This window comes from Trifolium pratense, linkage group LG5 (assembly GCF_020283565.1).
Source record: "Trifolium pratense cultivar HEN17-A07 linkage group LG5, ARS_RC_1.1, whole genome shotgun sequence".
Lineage (NCBI taxonomy): Eukaryota > Viridiplantae > Streptophyta > Magnoliopsida > Fabales > Fabaceae > Trifolium > Trifolium pratense.
Window position 1 is genome coordinate 36,511,687 of NC_060063.1, and position 14,392 is coordinate 36,526,078.

A 14,392-nucleotide genomic window follows, 5' to 3' on the forward strand; every position below is an offset into this window, starting at 1 on the left:
TTATGCTATTTAAGTATTGAACCTTATAAAAATGAAAAATTTGACACTCATTGTATTTCTCTACTTAGTAGCGGACGTGTAAAATCTTGAAATATTTTTAGGATTTTACATTGTTTTTTACTTAAGTAGTGAACTGCGTTAAGCCGTTAACTACCAATTAAGCCATCTTACGGAGATATAAAAAACACCAACATTATTGGTCAAAGATGAACTAAATTTAGATCTCTTAAATAAAGTCACGAATTTAAATCTTGTAGATACGAAAAAATATAATTGGAAGAGAATATCACACCAATCTGACTGTCATATTTTTCGATAAAGATTAATGATAAAAAAGCCAATAATTTTTTTGTATCAATTAGAAAAATTAAGCACAAAACATTTGAGGTGAATGTCATATATTGAGTCAGTTGTTTTCAGCCATGAAAGGTGGTTGCTTGGATCGGATGCTATTGCAAAGAAACAAGAACAGGAATTAATCTGATATGGATTCCCAATTTCCCATAGCATAGCTTGACCACTTTTCAAATTTTTGGAATGGAAAATAAAATTTTAAAATGACAAATCTACTGTTTATATATAATATACTCGTAACATTTATAACTTTATAAAATAAAATTAAAACTCGTACCAAAAAAAAAACAATTTTTATAAAAAATTATGCAATTTTTAATTTCTCAAAATTTTAAAATATTGGATAGAGTTTGTTAAACACCATTCTCATGAGTGTCCTTAAAATTTGAGTTGACAAAATTTCATTTCTTTCTTAAAGTTTAAGAATTCTCAACCGTGTTTTTGTGTTTAAAAATTATAGAATATGAAAATGGGATAGTAAGTAAGTAGTATACTATATGGCCCAACGTCATCAAATGCGCGTGAAAGTCGTGTTGTGGGCAGCGTTGTCAATACACACCTCACACATGACATGACTTAGTGAAGTTTTTTTTTTTTTTTTTTAAGCAGTGAATTAGTGAAGTTATTTCAATCATGTTTGATAATTTAGAAGTCTCTCAAATATATCTTTTTCATCTCAATTTTTATTTTACAAATCTCAAATTTTATTATGGGAGAAAATTTAAGTGATTTCGTTCTACGAAGCTCATTAACGTATTGTCTATCAACGAGTCATAATATTGATAGTAAGAGTTCAACTCAAATCATTGGTACGTATTAGTCAATTGCTTACTGACCGAATCAATTTATGTTGGCAATTTTGATTTTTTTTTAGATGAAGTGTTAAATATTATTGAAACTCTCACACATACAACTATAAGCTTTGGAGTTTAAACTTGAACGTAGATGTTTAGTCTAATAATTTTGATATCAACAATTGAGCTACATTTTTAGTGACAACAATCTCCAACAATTAGCTGTTCCTTTTTTTTTAACCCTAGTATTCTCTTTTTCATTAGCTTAAAAGGGTGTTTTAGGGCCAATGTTTGACCCAACATCATCTTTCTTGCGGTCCAACAGTGATATCTAAGTCGATGTTTGAACTGGATTATAGTGTTGGAAGTCTTCCTGTAAAGGTGTTTAGGTGGTGTGTCATGTTGATAGATTCCCAACGGCAATGCAAGTGGATGAAAAAGATTCTGTTTGAGGGGAGTCTCACTAGGTTGGATTGACAAATTAGGCCTTTAGCAACAACACAAGTGACTTTTGACACAACCCTTTCACAAAAAATATTAAGCCATTAGATTTATTGGTCTTGTCACCTATGTGTTGCTCAACATCAACTTTTTCAACCAATGTGAGAGTTGTAACTCACACTATACACCCATCAATATCCCCTAAGTGTGAGTTCTTACATCCTATAGATGATTCAATACTATGATTCACTCTCACTCCCTCACTACGCCGAACCACAACTCTCCCTCAAACATAAGCTTCTATTTGAGGGGGAGCATACTCGAGCTCTCCTCCCATCAACTGTGAGTCTCTGTCACGAATCACTTATTGCTACCGCGAACCAGACTCTGATACCATTTGTTGGGGGTGGGGGGAGCTCAGGAGAAACAATGTGTCAAATGCTCCAGGATTACAAGAGATACAAACACCACATTTCCACTCAAAATCTAATGACATTAAGTTTATAGGTCATCTCACTTATATATCATTAAGTTTCTAATTTATTGTACCATTACTCTTTCAGTTAATCTCCTCCAACAATGTGTCTTTTACATCAGAATATTCACTATGGTGGAAGTTAACGTTAACTGCCACAATGTAAGAAGATAACCAGAAGGATAACAATGCAAATTTTTGTAATAAACGATAACTGAAAGGGTAAAGTCCAACAAATTAGAAACTTAAAATGACCTATATTTACTACTTAAAAAATTTAAAAACTAACCTTTATCTAAAAAACGGATATACCTGTTATAAAGATAAAATTTAAAGACTCTAAATGCATTTCGTTAGATATAAATTTAATTTGTTAAGATATTTATTTACATATCTTTATTTTTATTCCAAAAAGGTTAGATATAATATATTTAATTTGTTAAGATATTTATTTACATACCTTTATTTTTATTCTAAAAAATTTCAAAACATAAATAAAATAAACAACCGCCTCTCACTCTATACGTGGAGTATATATATGAATATGAAAAAAAGAAAAAAGATAACTATGTCTCACCCAAAAAAACAGGATATTATCCACAAGTTGTACTATTAAAATTTTAGTCAACAAAAAAAAAACTATTAATTAAAATTAAAAATACTTCTTCAAAAAAAATTAAAATTAAAAAATAGCATCAAATTACTAGAAGATTGTTACCAAAAAATAACAAAAATACTATAAGATTACGCGTGAAAAACAAAAAAGTACCCACCTGGAAGTTTCCTTCACAATTATATAAATATATATCCAATCAATTCACAAACCTTATATTATACACACAAATCAAATCATTCATCAAAACCTAACAAAAAATCTCTCAAAAATCTCAAAAATCAAATTTCTCTGTTCATTACCATGGAATACAGAATCTTAGAACTCAACATAATTTCTGCAAAAGATCTCAAAGATGTTAACGTCTTCTCCAAAATGGACGTATACGCTGTCGTTTCAATCTCCGGCGATCCAGTTAATCCACAAACCGCCCCAACTAACATCCACCGTGACGGTGGAAAAAACCCTACATGGAATTTCCCTATCAAATTCACAATCAATGAATCTCTCGCTAACCAGAATCGTCTTTCTCTTGAAATCAAACTTCTTTCCAATCGTACCCTTGCCGGAGATACTATAATAGGTACCGTTCATATTCCTCTCAAGGAGCTTCTTGATAATCCTGCTGGTGATTCTTTTCGGCAACTTAGTTATCAGGTTAGAACATCTTCAGGAAAAGCTAAAGGGAATTTGAATCTTTCTTATAAATTGGGGGAGCATGTTGCAGCTCCGGCGTCGTTAAAGTCGAAGAAATCGGAGAAACATGAGGCGGTGAAAGGGAAACAGGAACCGGTGATGGCTTATCCTCCACCTGGAGTGGCGGTGGGGTCTAGTTCGGTGCCTTATGGTACACCATATCCTCCACCGCCACAACACGCTGCTGGTGGTGATGCTGGTCATGGATACCCACCTCCAGCAGCTGCTTATGGTGGATATCCACCTGCTCAGTCTGGTGGATACCCACCTGCCCAAGGGTATCCACCTGCTCAGTCTAGTGGATACCCACACCCTCAAGGAGGGTATCCACATGCTCAACCAGGTTATGGGTATCCACCTCAAGCAGGTTATGGATATCCACCACAACAAGCGGGATATGGGTATCCACCACAGCAACAATCAGGGTATGGATATTCGGGGGCACAGAAACCTAAGAAGAATAAATTTGGAATGGGATTGGGAGCAGGGTTGCTTGGAGGTGCTTTAGGTGGGATGTTGATTGGAGATATGGTTTCTGATGATGCTGGATATGATGCTGGCTTTGATGATGGTGGTGGTTTTGATTTTTAGCTTTTAATGAATGTTTCTTGTTTATGGATTATTTTACATTTGGTTTTTTATTTTGAGGATATATGCTATTTGGTGTTTACTGTGTATATTGAAGCTAACTTGAATTTTATATTTAGCTTGATATATAAATGTAACTTTTATGCTCGTGACATCTAATTTGGTCTTGTGTGATTGTGTGTTTTTTTTTTTTTAAGTAATGCATCATATTCTATGAGAAGTGTAGTTTATATTGATGATGATGATGATTCTTGAGAAATTTTAGAACAGCATAAACAATTGATTAATCAAATCAACCAAAGATACTTTTACAAAACTTGGTCTGAACTTTTGATTGCTAGTATGATTTTAAATTGAACTAATAGTTAGTTAGTTACGCCATGAATCTTTATATGGCGGATTTGAGTCTTTTCGGATTGACTTAAAAATAGACAAATACATAGCTTTTTTAACTTGGCGAATTCGAGTCTTTTTGGATTGTCTTATTTTTATATTATGAAAAATAGCTTGCAAACAAATAGCTTTTTAACTTGATTCATAAGTTGTGGCTTTGCATAAATTGAAAAATATGCGCGTATGGTTTCAATTGTGTTAAGAGTCGCACATCGGTTGAGAGATAGCCTGACTAAGTGTTTATATACTAGAGGCAATCCTCACCTTACAAGCCGATTTTGTAAGGATGAGTTAGGCCTAATACCCATTTCTAAGATGGTATCAGAGCCTTTTCACGATCCGTTGGGCCACTTGTTATCAGGTTTTTGCTATCGGGCCACCTACCGTTTATATCCACGCACCAAGCCCAATAGTGCTGGCGTGAGGGGGTGTGTTAAGAGTCCCACATCGGTTGAGAGATGACCTGATTAAGTGTTTATATACTAGAGACAATTCTCATCTTATAAGTCGGTTTTGTAAGATTAGTTAGACCCAATACCCATTTCTAAGAAATTGCATTGCAAACACTCCTAAAGTTGCTATATGCTCCAATTGTAGAACTCTGAACATCTATCGCAGGACAAAAACTATATTACCAACAAGCAGAGATTATTCTTATTATCAATAAAATTCACGCATTAAAATCAATAGTATATATGATTATGGAAGTTCAATTAGTTATATTGTCAATACATTTTATTTATTTGAAACATATTAAAATGGAGATCATGCCCTGGATGATTAGTTTTTGAGGTATAATCCATGAGTAAATTTTGATTGTCATGCAAAACAACAAAATTGCCGGTAAAATCTAAATGGATTTTTGGTACAAGAAGCAGACAAATTATATATACCCTTTAATCTGAAGAAGTCAGTTTCTTGTTGAACTACTATATTGAAGTCTTGTTACTAGACTCAGAGAGCTAATTTTGCCACCCTTCTAGTTACTCGTGCGTCTTATTTTTACACATCCGCGACTTAAGTAATAGATATGTAGAAATAGGGTTTTTTTTGGAAAAAAAAGTCGTCAGCTATTTAAGTAACTCCCTTAAACTAATCTTTACTGTGCAAATTGGCACCTCTGCTTTATAACATGTCACATAGGTTTTTGTTTTCTGGATTTTTGAATGATAGTTATTTAATTTGGGCTATAGCACTCTTAGAATAGCCTCTAATCTTGGAGGATTCTGTGATTATGAATTTCACTATTATGTCTAAGCCTATCTTTTTTTTTTGACTATATCTAAGCCTATCTCTTCATTGCTATTGCCAACAAGGTTTTACAACAGATATGCAATCCTAATTTGAGTGTCATATGGTGATGTTAAGAGCGTTATATGTTCGATAAGCTAAAAGTCTGATGTGTTTATAAATGAGGATAATTCTTATATTATAAAACGATTTTATAGAATTAAGTTAAGACTTATTCAAAAGAAAGAATAACTCAAATGAATAAATTTACCATATTAAAAATCATACAGGTATTTATCACTATTGATTTATTTTTTTGGAAGATTAAGAAGAAAAATTGTTTTAAAAAGAAACATTTTGCTGAAAGTAAATAAGTCTAGCTGATTTAGGATGCGTTTGTTTTAGAATTTTGAGGATCGAACCCAAACCTCATGCATACCACTAAAACTCCTCACCGCTAAATCAAACCTAATGACTTTCATCATTTTAATAGTGTGTGTTATACATTTTTAACCCTAAAATAAAAAGCTAGTCCTAATAGCTTTTCTAAAATCTATTTTTTCTTAAAACTAAGAAATCTAAACATAGGAGTTCTACATTTTAAAAAAATGATAATAAACAAACGGAAGGTTGGTTTTGATTTTTTTTTTTAATTATAAATCTCTAAAAAAGAATCTCAATTAAACAAACACACCATTACTCAAATTCCCTTAATTAATCCCTTTGTTGGATGTTTGTTGGTGAGATGAGAACAGATCTGCCACAAATTTTGTATATGGTCCAAACCCATTGTAAATTTTGTATCTGGACCAAGCTAATTTTTTATTTTTATTTTTTTGAACAAATTTTTTTAATTTTTTTTTTAATTCATGTTTCTTGTTTATGGATTATTTTACTTTTGATATTTTATTTTAAGGATGCTTTTTGGTGTTTATATTGAAGCTAACTTGAATTTTATATTTTGCTTGATATATAAATATAACTTTTATGCTTGTGACATCTAATTTGGTCTTGTGTGATTGTGTGCTTTTTTTTTGTAAGTAATGCATCATATTCTATTGCCAAAATGAAAAATAATGTTTCATGAGAAGTGTAGTTTATATTGATGATGATGATGATTCTTGAGAAATTTTAGAGCAGCATAAACAATTGATTAATCAAATCAACCAAAGATACTTTTACAAAACTTTTGTCTTAACTTTTTATTGCTAGCATGATTTTAAATTGTTGTCATAGTTAGTTAGTTACACCGTGAATCTTTATACGCGGATTTGAGTTTTTTGAATTCACTTATTTTAAGCCATAAAAAATAACTTTGAAAAGAAATAACTTTTTAACTTAATCCACAAGTTTTCAATAACGGAAATTGTATCTTAATAAGTTGTTCTTTTGTATAAATTGAAAAATAAGTCGATTCAAATAGGCCCCTATAATCTCAATTGCTCTTGAGATGTTGTTGCAAACTCTTCTGAAGTTGTTATATGCTCTAATTGTAGTTGGAGACAGTAATTTAGAACTTTGAACATCTCTATAGCAGGACAAAAACTATATTACCAAGAAGCAGAGGTTATTCTTTTATGTTTTTACCTCAAATCAAGAAGGGATAGATGCTCATTATCAATCAAATTCATGCATGAAAAACAATACTAATATATTGGTATGTAAGAAAAGTAAAACAAAGAGATATAATCAATAGAAAAAAGAAAAAAAAAATTCGATGGTACATCCGTACATCTATCAAATTTCAATGTACCGGTACATTAGATCAAATAATTACTAAATAAATGAATATTTTTTCGAAAGAAATCATTTTTCTATATTTAAAATATTATAATAACTAAATACTATTTATCAAAATTGTAAAAACATAAAATTTTATATTTTTTTGAATTTTTTATCACTCATAATAGTTATTATTGAATTTTTTTATGAAAAAAAATCTAAAAATGTTATCATAATGCTTATAAAACAACGAAAATGTGTTTTTTTCTTATGAAATACAATAAGCGACAAATAGTATTTTGATACATAAAATAATCGTTAATTTAGTAATTATTTGATCTAATGTACCGGTACATTAAAATTTGATAGATGTACCGTAGAAGCTCAAAAAAAATCTTAAATTGTTATAAACTATTCCTAGATAATAGCAAGAATAGAGAAGAAGAGATGAAGGAGAGAAAGAGAAGAGAGAATAGACTCTTGTATTATTCTATTCAAGTTGTGTGTTTATATGGCAATACAAGTCCTATTTATAGGACAATATAATGGGCCAGAGGAATGGGCCAATGCTTAATGGACATCCACCAAATTATTCATAACACTCCCCCTTGGATGTCCATCGAGGATATATGCCTCGTTAAAACCTTACTAGAGAAAACTCATTGGAAAAAAATCCTAGTGAAAGAAAAAGAGTACATCATCCTTTGTGTGTGAACTGCCTCATTAAAAACCTTACCAGGAAAACCTAGTGGGACAAAACATGGTTAAGGGAAAAAGAGTGCAGAACATATTTATATCTCTCCCTCATAAAGACAATTGTATATGAGACGAAGAGACTCAAATAATCTTATGTAGTTGTAGTAGTTGCTCAAAAGTTTTACTTGAAGTTGACTTTGTTGAAAGACCTGTCTTATCTTCTTTATCATATACTCTTCTCCAAATATGTAGTTTGTGCGACATTATATTCATGTTGAATCGTTGCAAGAACCCTTTAGAAGAAAACTCACAAATTCTTGTATCTGATGTATCATATACTTCAACCAAATCACATTCTTGATTTATCTTCTATAGTGCTCATCTTTCCTCATCATTTTGTTTCATGAGATTGTTATTGTTGTTTGTTTCACAGATCTCCATGAATAATTGTACTTCTTCATATGAACATATAGTGAAATTCTGGTATCACTAGAATGATGTTGCCTAAGATGTCCCAACAACTACTTTGTGAATAATGTTGTTTTCTATTGTTGGCACATCTTATATAACATATAAAAACTGACAGAAAATAAATAAATGACACAAGTAATTGTTAACCCAGTTCAGCCAACTGCCTACTCTGGGGGATACCAATCCAGGAAGGAAATCCACTAATAGCTCTAGTTACTAAGACCTCCAGCAAACCCTAGGATTTACGCCTTAAACTAAGACCTCCAGCAAACCCTTGGTTTACGCCTTATAACCTCGACACTACTCATGCAACTTCTGCCTAGGAACTTCCTAGACATGAGATCCCATCTCACTTCCACTCACACAACACAACCTGTGTTGATTATACAATGTTGGGAAAGATGTGGCGACAACTTGCCAAGACAACACTTCACTTTTGCTTAAAAGCTTCAAGTGAATCACACACGGTAAACTCCGTACTTCAAAGCTTAGGAGTAACCTTAAACTAATAAACTTACTTCTTAGCTCGTGTTATAGAATCCACAAGCAAGAATTACAATCAAATAATAAAAGACTCAACAAAGACTCAACAAAGACTCAATATGTGTAACTGATATTTTTCAATGAGATACCTAGTCTTGAACTTGGTCTTCGTATATATAATGATTAGGCACGCTCCTCTTTCTTCACAAATGCTCAGACGCTCCTTGAGAATCATAAAGGATGATCTGATACTTTTTCAATCTTCATTAAGGACATATCAAGACTTTCCAAAAGTGTTTAAAGGTCTTTATATGATAGGATAAGTCATCCAGCTATTCCATTAAGTTTGTCTTATCCTTAAAGCTCCTGATCAGATCAAATCTCCATTAAGCGTGCTCTTTAAGTGGATTTCCATAAATAGCAGATGCTCTCATAAATGCGCGAGATTTCCTTGAATAAATATGATGTTGTAACATGTTTTCCAACATCTTGTTAGTATATTTGTTTTAGCAAAATTAAGCCAATTCAAATATCCAACATATAGTTTGTTTGTGATCTATACCTTTACAAGGATTAAACAAATTACATGCATATCTAAAATAGCAAAGTATATACTTGATAATATATTGACAACAAATAATAGGTTAACAATGTATTTGTCCCCATTAGAACCAAAATGTGGTGCTTCAGGACCAATTAGTTCTTCACCATTTACTCGAACTCTAAAATGGCATTTGTTTACATCGGCGATCTTACAAAAATTAGGGTACGTAATTGATCTTATAGAATCATTTTAGAACCTTTTGTATATAAGCTTCATGATTCACAAAATATTCTTCAAATACTTATTTTGTAATAAATGACAATATCTCAAGCTCTTCGGGAGTCTCTTGATGATACAATCTTAAACAAATTTATTGCCAAATATTTTCTTAAAATGAACAAATTGTCATTTTCATATTTCTCACTTGCAAATATTCAACAAGAATACTATACAACATGCATATAGATGTTGCTCGAGTATATAAAGGAGACTTATTCATCTTTATTAAGTCATCTCTCCAATATATATGTGTCTTACGAAAATTAAATCCTTCTGGGATATTCATATAATCATCATTATCAAGTGAGCCAGTCAAATACTTTAAAACACATATTTCACATCAATTGAGTATTTCATATGCTACTCAACTTAATTAATTACAAAGAAGTTTTGAAATTCACTTTAGGTGAATATGCTTCTTGAAAATCAATGATAGACATTTATCAATATACTTGAATAACAATTCAAACTCTAAATATTTGATTTTCATTATTTTTCTCTTGAAAATTTATTCATATCGAATTATTTCCATCTGCAGATGGAATGGACTATTGGTCCAAAAACATTCCGCTTTGCAAAGCTAGTTTAATTTTGTATCAATTGCGTCTATCTATTTAGTCAATCATTTCATTGTCTATAATCCTTAATAGACTTTGATTTATGATCCTCATTATATTTCTTATCATATATAGCGCTATATTATATAAATAAACATCGTCAACGTTGATTTTCTTTCGGTTTCACCGTATTCCATTCATGACATAATTCGTCGAGATAAATTTCAGGTACCTGATAAGTTCTTATAGAACTAGAAAATTAATTATGTCAAATAATCTTTTCATATCCTCACTTGGGTCATCTTTCTTTTTAACTCCTTTTCTTATTTGAGGATTTTTATCTTTGGAACCGACTGACCTACCACGCTACAGAGTGGTTAAAATTCATTTGCAATATAAGATTGTCCAACAGGGATATCCATTTTGATTGGAGCATTAACAGTTGATAGTTGATTTCATAAACTTTGCAAATGATATATCTTTTGAACATTTGGTTCAATCTATTTTATATGAGGATCAAGATGAAATAATAATAACTATTAGGCTATGTTTGGATTGATGGTACATAACGGAATGGAGCGGAATGGAATAAGATGGAATGGAGCGGAGCGGGATGGAATGGAGCATAAAATGTATTCCATTGTTTGGACATTTTGTATTCCATCCCATACACCCCAAATTGGAGGGGAAGAAAAATAAGAGAAAATGATGGAATGGGATGGAATCCATACCATCACATACCACTCCATTCCATTCATTTTTAAAGAATCCAAACAATGGAACTTCACTTCATACCACCACATACCACTCCATTCCATCTCATACCACCAATCCAAACAAAGCCTTAATTTCAAGCGATTCATTTGAACTTCTGGTTCATATTTTTTAGTTGCTTATTCCCTCCCCCTAATATTGGGAAAACTAATTTATCATCACTTGAAAATTATCCTTCTGGGCTATAAACAAGTCCCTAATTATTGGCTCAATATAATTTATAAGGGACGAATAGTCAAATCAAATATATTTTCGCAATATTCTTTAATAATTCATCGTATTGCATTATATTGGAGCAATTAGAACATACCAACACATCCAAAAATGCTTATATGAAAAATATTAGAGTATAAAACTAAACTTAATTGCAAGTTAAGGGGAAGACTTTCGTATAATAACTTATTGGCTTGAGCGAATCAATATCTCAACATATATATTTAAATGTTCCCAAAATATAAAATAGAACTTAGAAGTATTGATCTCATAAGTATAGATCATGTAATTAACTTTAGACGTCTAAAGAATGGATCTTCAAGTCCATTATTATTTTTGTTTCTATATGTTGGATATTTGAGATATTTCAAAGTTATTTATTTTTATAACTTATTAATTTAATTTGGAGTAATGCTATTTATCGCGAAATAGTGCATCGCGAATTTTCACGAATACCACTGTTTTATTTATATGTATTTCCCTATAAAATATCTATAAAAAACAGAACCATGATAACATTCCAAAAACTCCTTTTCCACCATCATCACCGCTTGCTCTGGTGAGTGGAAGGCTATGTTGCTCATTCTTTGAAATTTTTTCTACTTTAGCATCTAATTAAGTTTTAAATTGGGTCTAATTCTCTTATGAGAGAATCTCGGGGTACTTGCAAAACTGGAGCACAATACCACTCTATTCATGATTCGTTGATAAAGAGGAGTTACTAGCAGTAGCAGATCTGTTATCAAATGAGGAATTTGCCAAACCTCAGTTTTACCGATGACAGCACAGCTGAACCGTAGATCTCCTTTTCAAATTAATCTAATTGAAAAAAACAAGGAGAGAGAAACATGAATCACATGCGCTTATTGGTACACGTCATTCGTGATGTTGTCGTGAAACTCAAATTCGCTGTATTAAGCATTTTCCTTTAATTTGACTTGAGAATTATTTTAATTACTTATTTGATAAGGTATCATTTAACCTATTAAATAGGAGATATATATACATCTTATTAGTTTTGGTACGTTGCATCATGTATAATAAATACCATTTTTTAGTGGAACCTTAAACCTATTCACATCACATGTTCCTATTTTATAGCAACTAATTAGCCTATTTATTTTGATAACCGTTTTGAAAATACTAATTAAAAAAGAATTGATTTGTTTTAATTACATGAAAAGAATGCTTTATAACTTGGTCAATATATATGTATGCTTTATATAAAAACAGAGAAGAAAGTACTAAGAGATAATACATCCCTAAATTCATTGTGTTTCATATATCTAATTATCAAAACAAAGTATTTTCTAATAAGTGCCTGAGTTACCAATCTTGTTAATATTCTCATGTCTTGATAGCCTCGGTATGTTTATCACCGAGAAGAACCGGTTGTATTCTGAGGGAGTTGCGCAATATATGCAGATAATTCCTTAGTTCAGTGATTACACGCCTCCGGTTAAATAGTTTCCAGCCATCCGCGACAACAATCTAAGGAATTATGGCTGAATATGGTTAGGACAATGACAATAAGGTTGAGGTTGATGGCCTCCAGTTTTGCATTTAACACACTCTGATGGTGTTGGTTTTATTTTCTCTCTATTTTGGTTGACGTCAAAATGTGGGGATTTGCCCTCTTTGCCTACGATAGGAACCAGAGCATGTAGAATTGTAAGGTAATATTTTTACTCCCCTTGAAATCAACCACAAGGGAACAGGTACATGTTCTAAGCTTAAACCTGGCAAGTAAATGTTTTGAATTTTGATTGTGTTGAATTTGCCTTAGAAATATAGTGATTATTATTATGTGGTACAATTGAAAATGATAAACTTTACTCGTTTTTAGGATGAGAATACTATGTTTATCCTTATGATTAATTTTTTTAAGACGTGTTAATTTTCTCTCGAAATTTTTTGTTGTGAATGAGAAAAAAAAAAAAAAAAATTATTCAGGAACTATGGTTTTCATATGTATAGTGCTGTGAATTAGTTTTTGTTTAATCAGAATGAGACTATAAATTATACTAGGCAGAGTTTGATTATTTAAAATAAATGGTTTCTTTGTATTTGAAAATGACCTATAATCTCATTGGTATATGCATATTTTGCGTGAGAAAGTGTATAGTTTATTAAGTGGTATATTACACTTTGATTACAGTAAATATTTTATTTTGAAATATGGTTGATAACTAATTTTTATGGTTGCTATATTTGAGTAGTAATTATTGTTGATGCTTGGTGTATGTCTGTGTTTTGATAATTTGATAAACTATTATTTAGAAACTTTTGACTATCATGCTTATGATTCTAGTCTTGGTCGAATAAATTTGAAGTGATATAAATTTTAAATGTGTAGAATAAAGAGATATTATTAATCGTGTATGAGTTAATTTATATGCTTCATAGGGCAATACTATAGACTGTGTTTGAGCATGATAAGATGAACTAAATAATTGTTTTGGTATAAATCAAATTAGTTTATTTAATTTGAGTTGTTAGGAGACTCGTGGTAATTTGAAGATCGTCATGTATAGTCCAACGCCATTTTATATTGGATTTATTTTGATGGCATAAGCATATCGGTATTGATTAAAATTGTGAAAACATGAATACTTATATTTGAAAATCATTTGGTATATGCATTGAGTTTATGATATTTGATTCGGGTTGCACTGAAATTTTCTTTACCTGTGCATTTTGTTTGTTGATGGACTAGAATATTTGTTAGAATATTCTTGTAATTAAATCTGTATCTCTTCCATTCATAGAATAGTCAATACCTTCCTAAACTATTTTAAGCAATTCATTGATGTATAGTTAATAGGCTTCTATGTTGGTCACACATGATCATTGTATTTATATTGATACAGATTAATGAAAAAGACACGGGAAAACAATTCCTTTCATGGTATCAAGAGACCTAGGTTACAGAATTTAGCCTCTCAACCTTCTGTTACACGATTTTCTTTCTGATTCTTTTTCTCCATCCACTATCATGTCAATCCCAACCCCTGACCCCACTATGTCAACCCCAAACCATGCTGCTATTCCTACATCGCAACCCTCTTC

At 31.3% G+C, this 14,392-nt stretch overlaps 1 protein-coding gene across 1 annotated transcript; it reads left to right on the top strand.

The window, feature by feature from the left end:
* Window positions 1-2,807: 2,807 nt before the first annotated feature.
* Window positions 2,808-4,120, top strand: LOC123884810 (protein SRC2-like). Its single transcript, XM_045934026.1, has one exon. It carries the CDS (start codon window positions 2,981-2,983, stop codon window positions 3,962-3,964), a length of 984 nt encoding a protein of 327 aa, XP_045789982.1. The 5' UTR covers window positions 2,808-2,980; the 3' UTR covers window positions 3,965-4,120.
* Window positions 4,121-14,392: the final 10,272 nt, after the last annotated feature.

Excerpts from the sequence above, each read along its gene's own strand:
- LOC123884810 (XM_045934026.1), top strand. The coding sequence starts at position 2,981 with ATGGAATACAGAATCTTAGAACTCAACATAATTTCTGCAAAAGATCTC.